Consider the following 22,563-nt stretch of genomic DNA (forward strand, 5'->3'; position numbering starts at 1 on the left):
GCATTACTGACAACATTGTTTATAGGGGGCAGAGGATGCGGCCGGTGTGGGTTAGTTCATTGAAATTAATGGGTCTGTATGTTTTGACGTGTCGCCTCCACGTCCCGTGTGTGTTTCCCTTTTATTAGCCAAAGATAAACAGCCTTTTTTACATTAAAAATGTTACTCTGCTGTTACCACTGCTATAGACACTTTGCAGACTATGATACTATTGTGCCTACCTCACACACTTTGCATTTGCTACTACTGGATGCATAGCCTACTGACAAATGACATTCGTTCTTCAATAGATCTTTGCTATTTCCCCCCTGAAACAACATCTAATTACTGCTTCATTGTTAACACATGGGATGCCCAACACGTCCACACACGACTCTCCCTGTGGAGAGCCACGGCCGTTATCACGTTCAGACGTGTTAACTGGTTACCATGGTAACTGGCGAAAGCCCCCTGGATTGAGCGAAAAAAACTCGGTTTCCCATGATTCCTCCAAAACTATGGGGGTGCAAGGCTCAGCAAACCTATAACTTAAAATATCTCAAAAATGATACCAGCACTGTGCAGCACAATTCATCGCAAATCCAGCAGTAAAGAATGAGACAATCTTTATTCATGTTTTCATCATATGGGGTGCCAACTTCACAGGTTTTTTTATTTGACTATTCGAAAATCTGTGCTACAAAACATGTATCACCGTTTTTCCACTGTAAATATCTCCCTTTTAATTTTTTGTTTTCCCTTTTGTTTATTGATGATCTCCTATGCAAAGTATTGTGTTCTATCCGTCTGTCTTTCAATGTTACGAGATAGATAAAGTGGTTCCTGTGTAAATAAGCAGAAAAGCTTACTAGGATCTCCTTTTAGTACACGTGATTTGTCTTGAAACTACTTTTTCCTATGCAACCTTCTATAAATTCTTCAATCAATCAAACAAACCATTACAACACGTTAGATGTTGTAGCTACTATTTTCAATACAATTTGAAAATGTAAAAAAAGAAGACACAAATCTTGTCACACGTTTTCGGAGGGCTTTGACATGAAAAAGTTTGAGAACAGAGCCTTATATGGAAGTCCAACCCAGAGCCTCTGGACTGGTGTTTTTGGTGTTTCTCGTTTGTCTCGATTTTCAAAACTCTTCCGGGAACCGCCTCACGTGACTTGTTTCCCCTTCCTAAGTTCCTATATGCGTTCCTGTGCGAGTGTAGTAGTAGTGACTAGTGAGTGCTAGCAACGTAGCTCCAAAACAAAACGTTGAACAATAGTTTCCATTTTGCAATAAGAAAAACAAAAACACATTTAGGTTGGTTGTCCTGACAAGGAGCAGAGAGGCAAGGAAAGCGCCGACAAATCGACAGAGACCGGGGGTGCGTATGTTTGCCACAGTTTTTGTGAAATAATAAATTATTTCCAAAAGCATAGGTTTAAAATCATAGGCTTCCCTATGTTTCTCCTAAATAAGATAGGAAAAAGGCATATTAATTTTGTTTGTTTTCAAGATCAACAGCATTGTTGATTTGACCTAGTATCAGGTTGTAACCCCAAACATGCAGTACATTTAGATATCAACATACTGTATAACCTTGAACACAAATTCTGCTTGATTTATGAAAAGAAAACATCTGGTCACTCAAAAACTAAATGCTGAGGATATCGAGGGTCTTGAAATGTTCTAGATTAAATAATCCCATAAAGGTATGCTCTGATGTCATCAAACAAGAAATCACTCGATGCCGTCAAACTTGCGAGAGGTACAAGTAGCCTAGCTGCATGCTAAAAACCCTTTTGAACAAATCTTTATATAAGTCTGGCATAAAGGGAAACCACTTTAAACTTTAGGTATACATATAAGGTGATTGTTTAGACTTTTCTTTTCTCACTTTGATGATTTTGACTTTTCAAAAAAAATGGTTCTCTGAAATGTTTAATTTCTGGAAGATTGTCTTATATGTGTTTTGAAATAAAGCTCAATGAGTTATATATGGCATTGACTGGTGTTTTGGTATATGTATTTCAATTCCTTGTTTGGTGAACTTTCTACCAAAACCCAAATATTAGTACCAGCATTTTTTAATTATCCAAGGCGCTTTACAACGATTATTACATTTGCCCATTCATACACAGATGGTGGAGGAAACCACGCAAGGCACCAACCTGCTCAACCTGCTCATCAGGAACAATTAGGGGTTCAGTGTCATGGACACTTCAACAGTAACTCTGAGGGCACCTGGGATCGAATTGGGAAATGGGAACCTTCCGGTTGCCAAGCAACCACTGCTGCCCTGCCACTTTCTATTAAAACCCAAATATTAGTATTGTGACAGCAAGTCTTTGTCCTCTTCCCAGCAATAACCATGGTTATCATTAACCACGGTCTGATTTAGATAGGAAACCGGTCAAGATTGTAAATGGTAAAAATGGTAAATGGTGCATTTATATAGCGCTTTTGATCCAAAGCGCTTTACAGAGATTGTGCATTACATTCACCCATTCACACACACATTCATACACCGGTGGCGGAGGAAACCATGCAAGGCACCAACCAGCTCACCGGGAGCAATGTGGGGTTCAGAGTCTTGCCCAAGGACCCTTCGACATTAACTCAGGGGGAGCCCGGATTCGAACTGGGAACCCTTCGTGCTCTAATAACGGTTTCTCTACCCCGGGCCCTGAGCTATGCCGCCCCGTGTATAGGCTACTTAACACTTAGGATTGTAGCAGGTTCAAAATCTTTGATGGAGGGATATCCTACCTATATATTGTTTTACCATTGCAACCACTGGTAGGTACATGTTTGAACTTGACTTTGCATGCCATGGCTGCGGTGCAAAGTTTAAGGTGACATTTCATTGTTACTTAGCTGCAATCCATAACTTTCATGCCACTACATTTCTGCCGCTTGTCCAATACAGTATGTATTATCGAGCTATAAGCACTCCAAGGCATCATGTCCAAACCATTGGTTCCCAAACATGTGGGTTAGACAATTTTTATGGGTCACGACTTGAGTAAAATCCAGATTTGTTATATAGGCTATACATTTTTAAAAATGTATAAATAAAAAATAATGAATAAGTAGTGAAAATTGCTTTGTGTCTGACATTGATTGGACCCTCTCTGAGAGATTTATGGGGAGGGGGGAGGGACTTTGACTTCCCCTAAACCAGAGTTGTAGAAGAGAGAGTTACGTCACTTACGTCGACTCCCATAGTAAGCGTGGAAAGCCTATTTACTCTATGGTGGGAAGCTAACTTAGCCTAGCTTACTTGGAGCCTGTTCTCATTCTTAGTGAGCCTCTGCCCCGTCCGCCCCCATTCATTTTTCACTCGCTGGTAAGTAGACTAAATCACGTCTTTTTCACTCTTTTAATAATGTTATCTACCTTAGAGAGGCCCGTGAATGCGTTACAATGGTGAAAAAGACGTGATTTGGTCTACTTCCAGCGAGTTTTAATGCCTCGGCTAGAATGGGGGCGGAAGGGGCAGAGGCTCGCTAGGAATGAGAACGGCTCCATGCGAAGCCACTTCCGGTCTGCGGCGAGTTCAAAGCGTGACGCCACTCTCTTATATATCGCTCTGCCCTAAACCAATCACTATAAATGATGTATTTTCTAAGCTACCAGCAGATATTGGCAGGTCACTGTTTGCAGACGATGGGGCATTGTGGAAAAGAGGAAGGAATATTAATCATATAATAGGTAAAGTACAGAAAGCAATTGATGAAGTGACAGAATGGGGGTATGACTGGGGATGTAGATTTTCTGTGGAAAAGACGCAAACAGTATTTTTCACCAGGAAAAGAATTGAGGAAGGGATGCAATTAAGGATGTATGGGAAAGGTTTGGAAAGAGTGGGTACTTTTAAATATTTGGGGGTGCATTTTGACTCTAGATTAACATGGGCAGACCATATTAAGAAAGTTGAAGATAAGTGCAAGAAAGTTATTAATGTGATGAGATGTCTGAGTGGTAGGGAATGGGGGGCAAGTTGCTCTGCATTAAAGACCATTTATGTGGCAATGATCAAAGCCATAATAGATTATGGTAGTATAGTATATGGGTCAGCAGCTGTTTCTTTGTTAAAGAAGCTGGATGTGATTCAGGCTAAGGCGTTAAGGGTATGTAGTGGGGCTTTTAAATCATCTCCAGTGTCTGCTGTACAAGTGGAATTGGGAGAGATGCCTCTGTTAATGAGAAGAAAACAGCTACAGGCAAATTATTGGGCTAACTTGCAAGGTCATAGTGATTCCCATCCTACAAAAATAGTATTGCAGGAATGCTGGGATTATGGAAAGTTCAAACGGGACCATTTTGGTAGGGTGGGAAATGATATAGCAAAAGAGTTTGGAGTGTTTGGAAGGAAAGTGAGCCCAACAGTGGCGTACCCGGCGATGCCGCCTTGGAGGATGGTGTGGCCAGAGGTGGATTGGTACTTGATGGAACTTAAAAGGAGTGAGGGGGTAGACCTGGTTTGTGCTTGTAGTAATCATTTAAGTAATGAGTATAGTGAGTGTGTACAAATATATACAGATGGTGCAAAACAACCCGAGACAGGAGTGACAGGATTTGGGGTGGTAGTTCCTGATAAAAGAATTTGTATTAATAGGCGAACATCGGATAATTTAGGGGTGTACACTGTGGAGATGCTGGGGGTGCTGGTAGCATTAAAGTGGGTGGAGAGAGAAAGAGTTGAGAAGGTAGTGGTATGTTCAGATTCAGCTTCAGTCCTGGCTAGTCTAAGGTCATTCCATTCAAGCAGTCGTCAAGGGCTGCTTTATGAAGTTCTGCAGTCGATCACAAGAATAGAAAAGCAGGGTGGCAAGACCAAATTTCTTTGGGTGCCAGCACATGTAGGGGTGAAGGGGAATGAGGAAGCAGATGAGATGGCTAAGAAAGCGTTAGTGAAGGAGTCAATAGAAATGCATGTTAGTATAAGTAAAGCAGAGGTTAAGAGTGTAGTGTGGGAGAGGATAAATCAATTGTGGCAAGAAAGGTGGGATAGTGAGGAGAAAGGGAGACATTTGTATGATGTCCAAAAGTGTGTTAAAGTAAATAGGGTTGGAAGTGGACAAAGAAGAGAGGAAATTATATTGACGAGATTAAGATTAGGGCATAGTGGATTAAATAAAACATTGAAAATAATAGGGAAGCATCCGACAGGATTATGTGAGGTTTGTCAGGAAGAGGAGTCAGTGGAACATGTTATAATGGATTGTAGGGGGTATGGGAGAGAGAGGGAGACAATGAGGAATCAGCTGAGGGAATTAGGGGTGAAGGAATTTACACTAAAGGTTATGTTAAATATGGGGAAAAGAGCACATGTTAGGGTATTGTTAGGTTTTTTGAGGGAAACAGGAGTCTATGATAGGATATAGATATAGTGTGAATGAGTGAGTGAATGTGAATAGGATTTAGGTGTCGATCCACACGCCGGATCAAAAGGAGGCGGTAATGCACCATAAAATTGGTTGCCAACCGCCGTAAAACAAGAGAAAGAAGAAGAAGAAGAAACCAATCACTAGAGATCAGCGGATCAGCCTACATGTGACGTCTTTTTCATCCGACACTGTGCTTGTCAACAAGAGCAGATTTGGAGGGATTTTTGAGAGGAGCGAGTCTAAACAATAAATATAGGCCTATAAGTTAAGTTTATCAAACAATACGATGTGTGCTGACTCTACTAGTATAGACAAAACCTGTCGTTTCTGTAAAGAAAACGTTTTTGTGAATGGGCGATTTTGCAACGTACGGTCTATTTTTGGACGGCCAGCAACAGCCTCTGAAAAGAGTTTGTCGGAACGTTTTCTGGATGTTGGCATAACCCTTGCACAAATTCCCGGTTACTCTGGAAGAATCTGTGGCAAATGTTTTCGGAAATTTAGAGGGGTGGAGGATGCTTTGGCTCTGTTGAACACATGGAAAGAAGACCACCACAACCACACATCTGATCCATCAACTAATGACGGAAAGAAGAGACTGCGGGATACGCCAGTCAAACCAAGAACTCCTCCACCCATAGAGACTCCTCCGAAAAAGAAGCTTCTTTGTCAGCGTGTTAACCCAGGATCCCGTGTCAGTTTGACAGAGGTAAACATAACACACTGTCACGTTGAAACGTGTTGACAAGCCAACAAAGTATTACTGTTGTTAGCAGCATTTAGCACCCATCCTCCCACCCATGTATTTGATTAAAGGCGGTGTGTGTGTGTGTGTGTGTTTGTGTGTGTGTGTGTGTGTGTCTCTAGTTATACTACCAGATCTGTCTGTCGATCTAATAGTTATTCTATCTACATTTCAATCATAGATAGAATAACTACATTTAAATCATGTCTGCCATGCCCCTTGATTATGTATTTGTGTGTATACTAGTAAGACACCTCAGGGTGACATGCGGGGGCGAGGTTGCGCCAATGCTGGGAATGACCATATGGACTTTTTTATTTTATTTATCCTGTATTAATAATAACTAGCCCTTACCCGTTCAAAGATATGAGCTCCGAAATGATGTGCAGTGTGTGGATTATGGGATGTGCACTGTGCACACAGTATATGAGGGATGGAAAGTAACTTTAACTGGTGCTTGCATGCTAATATGTAGGAGCATCAATGTAAGAAATACCTGTTCCATTTAACGGCTACAGAGATACTGTGTACCGATCTGCATGATTTTGGACAACATCTGTAACAGGGCCAGAACCACCCCCCCCCCCGCCCGCCCGCCTGCCTGCCCGCCTGCACACACACACCCCCCCCCCCCCCCCCCCCCCCCCCGTGTGTGTGTGTGGGTTTGTGTGTGATTGTGCATGGCCTGAACAACAGCGCCCCTCCCTTAACATGTGTGGTCACAAAAGGTACTGTAGGCTAAATAGATATAGATACACCATAAAAATGCAATTATACAGCATACGATTTGTGAAAGTGACAAACGGGCTTCACAGTTATGTCAGGTGTGTTCATATGCTGATGGTGATGCGATTTCAGATCAATTGCTCCAGCCACTGAGGAGAAACGCGGTTTCAGACAGACAATCCATATACATACAATATACTATATAGCCTATGCCCATACATGGAGATGGGCATAAAAGAAAACGTACGTTAATTAGTAATGCCAAGCAGGGCCTTGGTGAGTTAGGGCCTTGGTTTGATGCCTGTGGATCTCCATATATGGGCCATAATAATGTTCTTAATATTGACAATATAGGAATCTCCATATATGGGCATAAAACGTAGGGCCTTGGTTTGATGCCTGTGGATCTCCATATATGGGCATAAGGCGGTACCCTAACATTCTCATTTACGGCCTCCATTTTCTGTACAATGTCACGTGACATCCCTTTATGCCCATATATGAGTAATTCTGTAGCACATCACTGTGATCAACTTTCGCTTTGCCATGCAATCAACTTCAGAGCAGTGATGTCGCACAGAGTGACAGTGAGTCACAGTGATGTGGTACAGAATGACTCATATATGGGCATAAAAGTGATGTCACGTGACCTCACTTCCTGTACTGAAAAACACGTGATATCACACTGACCTCACTTCCTGTACGGACGGACAGAAGGTCAGACAAGCGACAAGGGTTTTCGCAATTATTACTAAAATGGTTATTCCTCTGAATGCTTTTAAGAGCCAGTGAGATTTTTTGTTTAATAATTGAAAATAGATAAGATAGTTAAAGGAGCTATAGTCAACTTTTTCATTGTAGGGCCGACACTTTGTTTACATCCTAGTCTATAGACTAGAATGTAAACAAAGTGTCGGTCTGACAATGGCCAACATTATTATTTTACGCTTTTTGTGGTCATTTTTGAATAGAAACACATGTATGAAGCTTATTTTTTTATAAAATATTTTCGAAACATTATTTTTATTTTAGCATCCGTTTTTCAAGAAAAAGTTGACTATAGCTCCTTTAAGCTGAGTTTCCACTTAATGAAGTTGAAAGAAAAACACACACACACACACACACACACACACACACACACATATATATATATATATATATATATATATATATATATATATATATATATATATATATATATATATAATATTATTATATTATTATTATAATTTTTTTTGTGTGGAATTAGCTGCCTCCCTCCCTCTATATCCAGACAGTGCCTTATATATAATATGTACTTATCCTCTAGCCTTACATTAAGACGCATTCTGCCGAGACTTTAGCATTGTGACGTTGGGGCGACGGCAGAAGCGTCTTACCAACTTGTCAGACAGGTCGGGGGCATGGTCGGGAAAACTGCAATTGAGGCTCTACACATGCACAAATGCGAAATATAGCTTCCGGAGAAGTTCTGCAGGATGTATGCGACTTGTCCGGAAGCCTTGTTGATGTATTAGTCCGTATTTTTAAATAAAATTCGTTTTTACCAAGTGTACTGCTTTTCCTCGTTTGCTACAATGTTAGCTGCAACAGCGCCCGTTGGTGGCTGGAAGCATTATTGTGCATTCTTCCGTACTCCGTACACATACGTCATGTCCTTGTATGAGCGAATGGGGGAATGGATGAACGTCACGTTCATCCATTCTTATATGAGATACTTAAATGGTTTCCTGTGGAAATAAGCTTAGTCTTTTCATGGATCTCCTTTTAGTAGACCTTGTACCAGTGAACTGTACCGTCATGAAACTGTACCTTTTCCTATGCAAACTTCTAATAAAGTCTTCAATCAATCAATCAAACGTGATAAGTGCAGCCATGTTTAACCAAACCAGTGATGCTCGATTTGGAATTGACACACACTTGGTAAAAACTCATTTTATTTAAAAATACGGACTAAAACATCAAACAAGGCTTCCTGACAAGTCGCATACATCTCGCAGAACTTGTCCGGTGTGCTATATTTCGCATTTGTGCATGTGTAGAGCCGCAATAGCAGTTTTGCAGACCATGCCCCCGACCTGTTCTGCCGTCGCCCCAACGTCACAATGCCAAAGTCTTGGCAGAAAGCGTCTTAATGTAAGGTTACTTATCCTCCAGCCCTCTCCAATTCTGTTATAACTATTATACAAAACCTGTAACTGCACTATAGTCATTATTGTCATTAGTATTGGGCCAGGCTGACTTAATTGATAGACAATCGATGAGTAATCTGTAAGCTTCATCAAGGTGTGTGGTCAAGGTGCTCCACTAATAATCTCCCATTCATTTTCCCCATAGACTTTTACAAAAATGATTTATAACAATTAATTTAAGCCATCCAGGATTTCAGTGAATCACGACCATAAAACCTTTGATCCTATAAACATATTTTAATATTGAATTATTTGATATACTACATTTAATAAATACCCTTTGTTTAGTGATTGTTAAAATGTTCTTTTCATAGAAACAAAGGTTTCATGTTTGTGATTCACTGTCATCCTGGATGGCTTGGTTCTAGGCTTAACATAATTGTTATAAATATTTTCGCGAAAGTCTGAGGAAATGAACGGGAGATTTTTTTTAGTGGAACCAGTAAACCACACCCACTGCGATGCTCTATAATGTTTCTGTTAATGACAATTCTGTGTTATGTCATCCTTTTTAGGTGTATATCACTTACCCCAGTAAACCCAAACCAGAGAGGTATAGATGTGACGCTGGCATCAGTGGAGTCATTAACCATCTGGCAAAAGGCAATTTCACAACAGCAGCCAGACTGATGGTGCAGCATGATGATCTAATGGCGGATCTCAAACATGTCATAGAAGCAGTTATTGACGAGGAGTGCCAACATCTGTGTCGTCGAAGGGAGGGCTTCATGTTGTGGAAGAGTTCCCCTGAAGAGTTAAAGAATTTCTCCTTGGACAACCTCAGGGAGGATTTGGAGAGAATGGCGCCATTCATGTTCTCTTTGTTCTGCACCATATCTGGAATGAAAACCAATCACGCCTGTGCAGCAGCTGCCATTGCCCTTCGAGGAAGAGAAAACCATCTTTCAGCATTTGCATACTACGTCAACACTGTACTGAAGTACGGTGGTGCTAAGAAAGCAGCCTTCGAATGTCTGAGCAAGCTGGGAATCACCACCACACATGGAAATAGTGTCCTCAAGCAACATGCTCTGTCAGAACTCTGTGGAGCACAGGTCCATAAGCTAAACGCTCACATAGAAAATGGCTGCACTTTAGAGGAGAGCATAGGAGAGCCGTCTACTCCATATGCCAGTATTGAGATTGAGGTAGACATCTCTGAATCCGAGGAGTCAGACCTGGGTTTAGATTAGCTAGAAATCAGGTCACCAACCCTCCCTGCTGTCTGTGTGGAGGGCAACACAGCAGCACCGACCCTACTGTCCACTCCTCCACATCCCACTCCACCTGCTGTCTGTGTAGAGGGCAACACAACTACACCAACCCTTCCATCGTCTATCCACCTGTTTCCACGGGAATGTACTGTAGAATTATGTGTGGGACACATTCGGATATTCTGGGACCGTCAATGATGGTCAGGATTACGTTCACGTCACATTCGGCTCGGCTCGACTACGACGCAGCTGCAAGCCGGAAATGCCGCCCACCTTCTGCGCAATGCACAATGGGATGCTGGAAACTTGTAAAAAACTGATTAAAGGGTACCGTGTACCAAACCTTTCTCAGTTGATTCCTATGTATTTATTCCTGTAGAATCCACTTTATGCAATGTACATTTTTGTGTTAATTAATGAGATAATTAGCTCATTAACTCAAGTAATGGAGAAATAACTATAAGTATTATTTCACCCTGACCCATCTCCTCTAGTACCAGAGGCACAAGTTGAGAACTTAGTTAAATGACTGAAATAATATATATATATATATATTCAACAGATGGTTCCGGTCATTTCTTCTTGTTTTAATTGTTGGCCATGGCCAGTTGCTCCATCGCCTCCTTCTTCCTGATGGCGAAGTATTGGTTTGAACCCTGAAGACAGAAAACATCCACTTTAGTATTTATATTAACCCTGCAATAGCCAGTGATGCTTTTTGGCAACATTTATATTTTATCAAAAAAAGAGTTTAAATAATTTGTTTTCCTGTTCTGTTTTCACCTAAACATCACCATTGGATCCTATTGTTCAGTATTTACAATGCCATTGTCCACAATATTTGCAAAAGAAAAAGAATAAACATTACATTTTCCTCTCCAAAGTACTCCTACAACACCCTCTGAATTCTGAAAGGTTGAAAAATGAAAGTAGAAATTAATTTGGGTCTTGAAGAGTTGTTGAACTAAAAATACTTTCTTTAAATTCTTAATCATATATGATATTATAAAAGAACATGGCCTGCTGTTACTAAATGTATCCGGGCATCGTAGATCAGCTCATCAGCCATACACTCTGCAATGGCCTTGGATGTTTCTGAATGCAGCCTCCCTTACTCCTGTACAGAGCAGATAGAGGGCCTGAGAAACAGAATAACAGAATTAGATGGTGGAATCAAAGCTATAGATGAAATAAAATGTTTCTGAGTTTGTTTTGTTTCAGTAATTTAGCCAAATGAATAAACAAAGAGCTTTTCTCTGTGAGCACTAGGGCTGACCCCAAAAAAATTACATAAGCATAAAAAAATGTTATGCTTATGTAACCGACAAGCGCTTGCTCCCGACAACATATATATTTAAACATTTTGACTGGGTTAAATACCCTGGGGGGGGGGGGGGGTACATCCACAGCCTGGATCCTGACTGTTCCGGCATGACGGATCCTGGTCACGTCCGCACGTGGGGCACTCTTTATGATGGCATCGGCAGAGGGAGCAATAGGAAATACATCAGATGGTCATCAATTTCAATTTACAATTTAGGCACCCCACTGGATTTGGGACTTCCAAAATCCAGTGGGGTGAACGCAAATACGTCTAATCTTTTTAATAAAGGCCTTCAAAGCAGAGTGTTATTCGGATTTCAAAGTTACAGCATCGATAGCAGCATCTATATCTGTTGTGGTAGCCGTTGTTGTTTCTCCTCTATTCAATTCAATTTTCAATTTTATTAAAGTGTCAAATCATAACAAGTTATCTCAAGACACTTTACAAAGGCTAAAGAGCCGTGGGAGAGAGGGAGGAGGAGAGAGGAACTCTCCTCGTGAGAACCAGTCGCACTGAGGATGACGCTTGAAAACGGGCCGCCAGCACGGATTGGTTATTCGTTAGACCCACCCCCACCCCCTGCGCTCATTGGAGCAATGCCATTTCTTACGGGATAAACTGCAGATTTTGAACAAAACACCAAACCAGAGAAGCAATCTGCTCAGAGAGTGGGCTGGAGCCAGGCTATCATTACGCATTACTGACAACATTGTTTATAGGGGGCAGAGGATGCGGCCGTTGTGGGTTAGTTAGTACATTGAAAATAATGGGTCTGTATGTTTTGACGTGCCGCCTCCGCGTCTGCGCTGCCTCCACGTCCGGTGTGTCGTGTGTGTTTCCCTTTTATTAGCCAAAGATAAACAGCCTTTTTTTACATTAAAAATGTTACTCTGCTGTTACTACTGCTATAGACACTTTGCAGACTATGATACTATTGTGCCTACCAAAACATGTACCACTGTTCCACTGTAAATATTTCCCTTTTCATTTTTTTGTTTTCCCTTTTGTTTATTGATGATATCCTATGCAAAGTATTGTGTTCTATCTGTCTGTCTTTCAATGTTATGAGACAGATAAAGTGGTTCCTGTGTAAACTAGAAGCAGGTCTCCACCAGGCCAGGCGTCCTGGTGGCGCTATAGTAGGCCAATGTATAAAGGGTGGCATGTGTTCTTCGCCAATCTTCGACCTTTCATGGCAATCGGACGCTGCATATATGATTTAAGGCATTGTGTTCCAAAAATGTGTTTTGCTAAAGTCTACCTGCTGGTGGCGCTATAACAGTCCAATGTGAAAAGGGTAGCATTTGTTCCTTGACCTAGTGGGAATATATGTGGCAAATTTCACGGTAATCGCAAACTGTGTTGATTTGACACATTTTGTTCAAAAACTGAGCAATCCTGCAAACTTTACAAGCCAATATTAGCCAATTAGGATGGAATATGAAATATCAGACGGATCGCTCTTGATCACTATCCACAACTTTCCAACATCCCATCGTGCATTGCGCAGAAGTTGCACGGAGCTTCCGGCGCCGCAGCCGAGTGTGATCTACAAGCTCACAACGGTTGCATCTGCGACGCAACGTTAGCTTGTATGTCTGCTGTTAACCGGAAGTGTGGTGCAAAAGATTCTCCAGTAAATTCGCGCGGAAAGAGGTGGATAGAGATACTGTGTACTGATTTGCGTGATTGTTGGAGAAAATCTGATGGAGTAATAGCAAAGAATGTGTTTTACATAAGTTGTCCTCCTGGTGGCGCTATAACATGCAAATGTGAAAAATGCAGGGCAAAGGTTTATCCTTAGCCTCTAGGGAGCGTGCATACAAAGTTTTCCACTTATCTGTGGAGTTAAAAGTAAAAACACAAATTGGCCTGTTATAGCGCCACCATGAGGCTGATTTGAGAAATTTGAAGTGGCATTTCTTCCTCTGCCTAGTGGGAATGTGTGAGCCCAATTTCACCTAGATTGCACGGTGTGTTCATGATTTGAGTAATTTTGTTTGAAACAGAGCAATCTTGCAAACTGGGAGCCAACTCCTAGAGCCAAAATCTCTAGGAGTAGTGTACAGAAATGTGTTTTGTAAACATCTGCCTCATGGTGGCGCTAGAACCTCAACCTGGCCATGTGAAAAATGTGGGGCAGAGGTTCTGAATTGGCATCCAGGGAGTGTGTGTGCTCAGTTTGGGAGTGACCGGGGCAACGGCGTCGGAGATTAGCTGGTAACACACTGACTGGAGGGACGCACGGACGGAGGGGAAAACATACTCTCTGGAGAGAGTCTGGAGACAATAAAAGCTTCTTTTAGTACACGTGATTTGTCATGAAACTACTTTTTCCTATGCAACCTATAAATTATTCACTCAATCAAACAAACCATTACAACAAACAACACGTTAGATATTGTAGCTTGTAGATCTGCTATTTTCAAAACAATTTGAAAATGTAAAAAAAGAAGAGAAGATACAAATCTTGTCAAGTTTTCGGAGGGGTTTCTTTGACATGAAAATGTTTGAGAACTGAGAACAGAGCCTTATATGGAAGTCCAACCCAGAGCCTCTCTGAGTCTGGACCCTTATATTCTATGGTCTGGAGGACTGATGTTTCTCGGTGTTTCCTGTGTGTTTCTCGTTTGTCTCGATTTTCAAAACTCTTCCGGGAACCGCCTCACGTGACTTGTTTCCCCTTCCTAAGTTCCTATGCGTTCATGTTTGAGTGTGGAGTGGAGTGTAGTGTAGTAGTAGTGACTAGTGAGTGCTAGCAACGTAGCTCTCCAAAACAAAACGTTGAACAATAGTTTCCATTTTGCAATAAGAAAAACAAAAACACATTTAGGTTGGTTGTCCTGACAAGGAGCAGAGAGGCAAGGAAAGCGCCGACAAATCGACAGAGACCGGGGGTGCGTATGTTTGCCGCAGTTTGCTGTTCGAAAACGAGAAGTTAGCCATCTTGCTAAGAGAGAGCGAAAGTAAACAGGCAGTATCTGACGCTAGATCAGAGCCATCATGGCTCAGATGGACACTTCTGATTTCGACGAGGAGGAATCCTTTCCGCTCCAGGAGGACTTGACTTGTCCCATATGCACGGGGATCTTTACGGATCCGGTGCTGCTGCCTTGCAGTCACAGCTTCTGCCGAGGATGTCTGTTGAGATGCCTGGCGGAGACCAAGAGGTGTCCCGTATGCAGGGTGGAGTGCAGAGAAGAGCAACAGATCACCAACAGGTAGGGGTGGGCGATATGGTGATTAATATCGTTGAGGTGATACAACATCTCTAGCCATAAATTATAACTCCTGTAGAGAACTAGACATAATCTACAGTAGGCCTATACTGTGTTCTATCTGTCTGTCATTCAATGTTATATGACTAGATAATGGTTTCCTGTGGAAATAAGCTCAGTCTTTTCTAGGATCTCTTAGTAGACATTGTACCAGTGAACTGTACCGTCATGAAACTTTACCCTAAACTTATGATAAAGTCTTCAATTAATCATAAAATTGCCCTGAAAAACCACTTGCAGGCAGCAGCCGTTCGCAACTGGTAAAAAAAAAATCACACTTGTGTGAACTGAGCGGTGGTGTGTGTGTGTGTGTGTGTGTGTGTGTGTGTGTGTGTGCGCGCGCAACAGCGCCCCTCCCAGAATTCATTAACCACTTAAACCCCAGCATTCGTATTCTGAGGAAAACCTTTGCAGGAAATAGCAGATCCACAAGCTTACAATGCCTCACGTTGCATTGCAATGTAAGCTTGTAGACTGTAGATGGATTATTTTCTGCAAAGGTTTTCAGCTATATTCACTCTGTAATGCAGAGTGAAAACAACCCGAAGTAGCCTACTCTGCCTACAGAGTATTTTGGTTTAAAAATGGTCTATTACTGTACGTTTCTTCTAGTTTTTGTTACCTTGTAGTTGGTTGTACTCACTGTTAAGTAACTTGAAAAATAGCCATACAAAGCTACATAAAAAAGCTGTGATACTGCTTGAAAAGGTGATATTATGATATGATGTATTTTTCATATCACCCACTCTACCAACAGGGCGCTCAACTATGCCTGTGAGTCCTTTGTGAAGGAGAAGGAGGTCTTGAGACCAGCCAAACCAGTCAAACCGCCTCCGGTCGACCAGTGTCCCCAGCACCACCTGGAGCTCACACTCTTCTGTAATAATGACGAGAATCCCATCTGTGTGGAATGCGTGCCGCAGCATGTCTCACACGATCTGCTGCCGATCACTAGGGCCGCGTCCCACTGTAAGGTGAGACATGTTATTATGATACAGTGGTTCTCAAACTTTCATTTCAAGGAGGACCCCCAAATTAGTATTTGGCCTGTGAGGCATGGAGTGGACCCCCATCTGAAATTAGTTTGTGCCAGCCAGGGCCTCCCATACAAAATGTGTGTTGTTTTCCATGGAACCCGGACCCCACTTTGAGAACCACTAGGTTTATGAACTTTATGTTACTAATAGAAATGATTTTAACGTTTGTTTTGCGCAATTTATTTTGCAATCCTTTTTGATTACTGTTTTATTCTACTTTCCAGGAGGAGCTGGGATATAATGTCCAGGTTTCTGAAAGCAAAATGGACACTTTTGTGAAAACCAGAAATAACTTCTGTAAAACAATAGAATGCATCAAGGTAATGTTGTCTTGTCAAATTTTGTATTTATTTAATGTATTTAATTAGCAGGCTCTACAGGTAATGCTATTTTGGCTCACTGTAAGCCATTTTAAAGGAGCTATAGTCAACCTTTTGTAGAAGATCCGCTGCTAAAATAAATGTTAAGAAAATATTTTATAAAAAAGATTAAGCTTCATATACTTATGTGTTTCTATTTAAAAATGACCACAAAAAGTGTAAAATTATGATAAAATAGTCGTTTTGGCCATTGTCAGGCCGACTTTGTTTATATCCCTCTTCTATTCTTTTATATGGATTGATTGGAAGAGATGTAAACAAAGTCGGCCTGACAATAGAAAGACATATATAAAATACTTTCGTAACATTATTTTTATTTTAGCGTCAGTCTTTCAAGAAAAAGTGACTACAGCACCTTTAATGTAGCAGATAAGTTATAAGAAGGCAGTGAAGAATGAAACAAATGCCAAGTCTCAATTCTATTGGCATTGTTTTAATGGCAGGTTCAGTAATTGTACAGAGATAAGTTTTGCAGATGCCTGTACAGACAACAGCTTGCTGCTGTGGAAAGCACAAGCAAACAACATCTCGACATTGCATGATAACAACACGCAGGGTCAAAATGTTATTTGCTTTTTGTTTGATTTTTGCTGCTGCACTTTTTTAATGAATGAAAAAATCAAATGTCACCAAATGTATGTACAGTAATTGCTGTATTTTATACAAATACAACATTTGCTCTTATGTATTCATTCTTTTCTTGTCTTTCTCTCTACCCCCCCCTACAGCACCAGACCATGGAGGCAGAAAAGATGATCAAGGCAGAGTTTGAGAGACTCCATAAAGTCCTTGAGACAGCAGAGGCCGCCCGTCTAAAGGTCCTGGCTGACGAGGAGAGGCAGAAGATCTTGGCCATGGATAATATGATAGCAAAAATAAGCAATGACATCCAGGCTATGTCAGATAACATCGACACCATCAAGAAGGAAATGGAGGATAAGGACGTACCGTTCTTAATGGTAAATTTCATGAAAATGGCAAGAATAAGACAGTGTGCAGTTCTGCATACTTATTCTAGACTTGAGAGAGACTATCGATCTTTATTTGTTAGAGAACATTTTCCATACATAAAATAAATACTTGTAGTAGTGGCCTTACATGCCCAAACATTCAATGGGCACGGAATTCGCACTATTAGTATTATCCATTTAATACACACCAAACTTAAGCGTGATTTATGATGTCAAAGAAAATGGGACTCTCCTGCTTGCAGGGGCAGTTGGACAATGTAACAGTGACATAGTGAACTTGTAACATTTAAACTAAATCACTCCCCCAAAATGCAATACCTTTATTTATTATGAAGCAGCAAGAGCCATTAGATGCGTATATATTATTAATAACTGAATAATTAGTGGCATACAATGTTACTCAAACAGAATACGAGAGGATTGTTTTGGTTTATCATTTCAATGTAAAACATTCTTTGTTTTCTTCTTCTACCTTATACTAACTTAAATTGTGTGTCTGTATTTCAGAAATTTTCGGATTTAACTATGAGGTAAGCAGTTAGAAAAATGTACAATTTAACTCCAAAAGGCCCTGTACAGTTGTGCAGTTGGTATAGACTAGAGACCTCAGAAATACAAACCTTTATACTACTGGATGGGCATGAGAAACATTAGCCCCATTTGGAACCTCTCCCTCTGCTACACAGCTCAGAGCTGAAGTTACACTCAGAATCATGCATTGTGGCCAATATTCTCATGTATAAATCATGAATAAAAGCCTGCAACCCTGCTATGGTGGCAAATAAAAGACATATTACAAATACTACAAATGTAACAAGACATAGGAGCCAGAAGGACAGAGACACACTTTGCACACAGGCGCGTTTATCCGCACGGATAAAACGGACAATTTAATTTTTTTAAAAGAAAACAATGATTCTCTACGACCTCATGCACACCGGATCGGAATTAGCTGTGCGACGAGTGGCTGCGGCCGTGCGTTTCTTTCTCGGTCGAACGCAGTTCGATTTGTGCGTCTTGTCGCATGCGGTAAAAAACTCATCACTCCTTTTATGACTCCTTTTGGGATCCGCAGCGCCGATTCCGCACAGCATTGCACACCAAATCCAATGCGTTTTATTCATACAGCAAACGGAAGAAACGCAACTGTCCTGTGTGCAAAGGGCTTTACTGTAGATACTTTATTGACACAGAAGGAAATTCCAGAAACATTGCACTTTGTGAGTTATAAAATAAAATACAATAGTGTGTGCATTAAAAGGAATGTGTGCATGCATTTGCATACTCTCCCCATCTTTGCTAAAAGTTTCACTGTTTACATCTTGCATTAGGGTCCGCTTAATGTGGGAAAACCCACAGCACCCTAAGGACGCTCTCCTGGACATGGCAAAACATGTTGGCTCTCTGGGCTTCAAGATCTGGAAGGACATGCAGGCCGATATCAATTATAGTGAGTATAGTCCTTTGTTTTGAGTTTGTTTCCCCAAAACATAAGGCTAATTTGACCTTTGACCCCAAACATAACTCTTCATCCAAAAATGTAGTTACTGTCTTTACTTGGGAATCTCAGTGGACAAGGATAGTTCCTTTACTGGCACCTGCGTGGAATTTAAAGATTACCCTGTACTGGGCATAGTTCTTGTCGAGTGTCCCAAGTTTACCATTTTTATCTAGGGGGTGTTGGGTATTTCTCTTCCTCTCTTGGTAAATGGTGCATTCATGCCTTTTTATACAAAGTCCATTACATTCACCCATTCACACTCATGTCATGAAACCATGCAAGGTACCAACATGTAGGGCTGTCACGATTATGACATTTTACATGATGATTAATTGTCACTCAAATAAAGCGATTAACGATTTAAAGGAGTCATCCAGACCAAAACACATATAGGGTTAAATCTGTCTTTTATCATACCCCTTTATACCTGCTTTAGTCAATTTTTTTCATAGCTGCCCCTGTTGCTAGATTTCGGCTGCCCCTGTTGCTAGATTTTGCGGGCCCTCTCATAACTAACAGAGTAGATAGACTTTATACTAGTGCGGTTATTTCTTCAGCTTCAAAGTTAGTATTTTTTTATTGGATTGTGTTTACACAACGTCCTGAGACCAACCAAACCGCTGTTTTGACCTCACAGGCACCCTTACTTGTCAAACGGCTTCTGCTCTGCACCAGAGCAGGGAGAGGAGAGGCTAGAAAGGGAGGGGAGGGAGGGGTTGGTTTGACAAGTAAGGGTGCCTGTGAGGTCAAAACAGCGGTGTGGTTGGTCTCAGGTCGTTGTGTAAACACAATCCAATAAAAAAATACTAACTTTGAAGCTGAAGAAATAACCGCACTAGTATAAAGTCTATCTACTCTGTTAGTTATAAGAGGGCCTGCGAAATCTAGCAACAGGGTAGCCGAAATCTAGCAACAGGGGCAGCTATGAAAAAAATGGACTAAAGCAGGTATAAAGGGGTATGATAAAAGGCAGATTTAACCCTATATGTGTTTTGGTCTGGATGACTCCTTTAATTGTGTTTCTGTTATTGACAATGACTAAAAGTAAAAATACAAAGTAATTACTTACATATTTGACAACTTTATACTTGAAAAAGAACATTGATAGTGGAAATAGCTGATCTACAAGCTGTGAGCTTGTAGATCTTCTATTTCCACTATTTTTGAAAATATGAACACTTTTCAACATGCAAACGATTCTGACAAAATAATTGCGATTATGTAAAATAATTGCGATTAGACGATTATGTAATAATTGTGACAGCCCTACCAACATGCTCATCATACCTTTTTTCTTTCTTTATAGACCCAGTGGTGTTCGACCCTAACACAACTTCTGCCTGGTTGGCTTTGGACCCTACCCTGACTAGCCTCAAAGGAATCCAGGAGAAAGAGATGGCAGTGGCACCCGCCAACCCTGAACGCTTTGATCCCACAGTGTTTGTCATGGGTAGCGAGGGCTTCACTGTCGGCAGCGGCAGGCACAAATGGGATGTGATTGTGGGCGACATTCCCAAGTGGATCTTGGGTGTGTGCAATGAGTCTGTGATCAGAAAGAAGACCTTCACAGTGTCCACAAAGCGTGGCGTGTGGGCCATCAGCCACAGCGAGGGGGTTTACACCGTCATGACCCCAGAGCGCAAGGAACTGAAGCTAGAGAAGCCGCCAGCGCGCATCCGGATCAGTTTGAACATGGATAAGAACGAGGTGTCATTTTGGGACGGTGAAGTGTCGAAGCATCTGTGCACCTTGACGTGTCAGTTCAAAGAAAAAATATTCCCTCTGTTTGGCCCTGGGATCCATAGCACACCTATGGTTCTGGCACCAGGAAAGATATCTATCCATACCTCATGAGGAGGAAACTTCATGTTTAGTGTTTGTTGGGCCTGAGCCAGATATTGATGTGAGCATTATGAATATACTGTATACTAACTATTACATAATGCTCTTGTCGCTATGTAATATTATTGCAGTAGATTGTTTTATCTCATCTCTTGGCATTGAACATATTCATAAATATTAGATTTCTGGGTACCTTTTAGGCTTTGGAAACTAAAATTGCAGTGGGCAAATATGACAAACAACTTAAAATATACAAACGCCTATGAAATGACTTGCAATGACTATAGGAAAAAATAGTACTATGGCCATAACAGGTATATTGTATACTTTAATAAAAAGCTGATATAGAAGCTCACAACAGACCATGATAGCCAATGACGTGAAAATAACGAAGAAAATATTACATTTCTGTTCTTTCAATCCAACTGTCTAGGCTATAAAGATAAATGGAAATCGATTGTAAAGATTACGCAAAATAATTGCAATTAGCTCAATTCCAATCAGGCAATTACTGCATGTAATAATTGTGACAGGCCTGTGTACGTTTTTTGTAACAACCAGACTTGACTTGTGCCTTTCTTTAGTGCCTATGAATTGACAATGCTCTGTTTTCAACATTTTGAGTGTTTGGGTTATATTTGTGGTAGCCGGGGAGCCACTGTGCCAAAATGAGAGAAGACCTGTGATGTCATGACATACTCCAAATTTTAGTTTTTCCTATTAATTTGGTCAATACAGAATGAGAGGCCTGCTCTGTCGGAAACACTGCAAAAAAAGGTTTCCCATTGACTTCATTGAAACACACCAAAAAAAGTAGCATGTGAGGGGTCAAACTAAGGGTTCTTCATGATTCTGAATCCAATGCAAGCATTTGTTTTGCATGAAAAACATTCCTTGGGCTAGATTTCAGCCTCTCAAACCTGTGAAAAGTGATGAGTCATCACTGTTATTTTGGTCCGTTTTCTAGCCCTCGGAATGTTTTTCATGCAAAACAAATACTTGCAATGGATTCAGAATCATGAAGAACCCCTAGTTTGACCCCTCACATGCTACTTAAAGCATATTTATTTTGGTGTGTTTTTCCTGTATATTGAAGTCGATGGAGTGAATATACAAATGGCCATAACTTATTTTCGCAGAGTTTCCGGCAGAGCAGGCCTCTCATTCTGTGTACCTTAATGACCAAATGAATAGAAAAAACAAAAATAAAAAGTATGTCATGACGTCACAGGTAAAACCCTATTCTTTGAGCTTTTGGGCCTGTGGCTCCCCGGCTATGGGGTACTTTTATTTTTTATAATTGGACCATGTTTGTATAATTCTGCAAATGTTTTATTGTTTGTGCTACTTTATTATTAATTTTGACTATTTCTTGAGGACTAGCCATGTGTAGTGATTCGGTGAACATACATACACATACCTTTTACTTTCTTTTGGAAATTCTGAGACTGCATTATATGGCAAACTACGCTATACAACCTATCTCAGGACATTAAACCATGTTAGGATGACTGACCAGGACGATATTAACAATTGGGATAACTGACATCTGATTGTATCCAGACATCAAATCTAAGCTTTGATCTGTATTTAATCTTCAAAACACAACATGATAGAATTAGAATCAGTTTCTATTACCTTTGCTGTATCTTTTTGTTGACTGGTGATTTTGCCTCTGATTGCTGTGATTATTTTGTGCACATTAATATATGCATATGGTGACCCTTTATTTTTTTAAATAAAAGTTATTAAATTATTTTGTTATCACAGAGCTCTAATCTTTTTGGTAGTGCCAGACAATCAGCAAACATGGCACTATAAAGCTCTATTACGGCCTTTAACTTTATAGGCCTAGTGAATAAACTGTTATACAATATAACTTATACTGTCTCCCTGCTATTTGAGACATTTGGATCCTGTGCCTAGGTTGGACAGAACCTTAGACGAAACAATCCTGTTTATGTTTTTGTTCAGCGCT

General features: G+C 40.8%; 2 protein-coding genes across 2 annotated transcripts; both read left to right on the plus strand.

The window, feature by feature from the left end:
* Positions 1–5,599: 5,599 nt before the first annotated feature.
* On the plus strand, positions 5,600–10,630 carry LOC308303783 (uncharacterized protein). Its single transcript, XM_080748277.1, has 2 exons — positions 5,600–6,084; positions 9,554–10,630. The coding sequence occupies exons 1-2, from the start codon at positions 5,662–5,664 to the stop codon at positions 10,229–10,231; spliced, it is 1,101 nt and encodes a 366-aa protein (XP_080604403.1). The 5' UTR covers positions 5,600–5,661; the 3' UTR covers positions 10,232–10,630.
* A 3,684-nt stretch (positions 10,631–14,314) lies between these two features.
* LOC308301694 (zinc-binding protein A33-like) lies at positions 14,315–22,303 on the plus strand. Its single transcript, XM_080745768.1, has 7 exons — positions 14,315–14,797; positions 15,612–15,828; positions 16,116–16,211; positions 17,000–17,230; positions 17,750–17,772; positions 18,574–18,692; positions 20,050–22,303. The coding sequence occupies exons 1-7, from the start codon at positions 14,580–14,582 to the stop codon at positions 20,595–20,597; spliced, it is 1,452 nt and encodes a 483-aa protein (XP_080601894.1). The 5' UTR covers positions 14,315–14,579; the 3' UTR covers positions 20,598–22,303.
* Positions 22,304–22,563: the final 260 nt, after the last annotated feature.

This window comes from Nannobrachium achirus, assembly GCF_963921795.1.
Source record: "Nannobrachium achirus genome assembly, chromosome: 2".
In the NCBI taxonomy this organism is placed as follows: Eukaryota; Metazoa; Chordata; class Actinopteri; order Myctophiformes; family Myctophidae; genus Nannobrachium; species Nannobrachium achirus.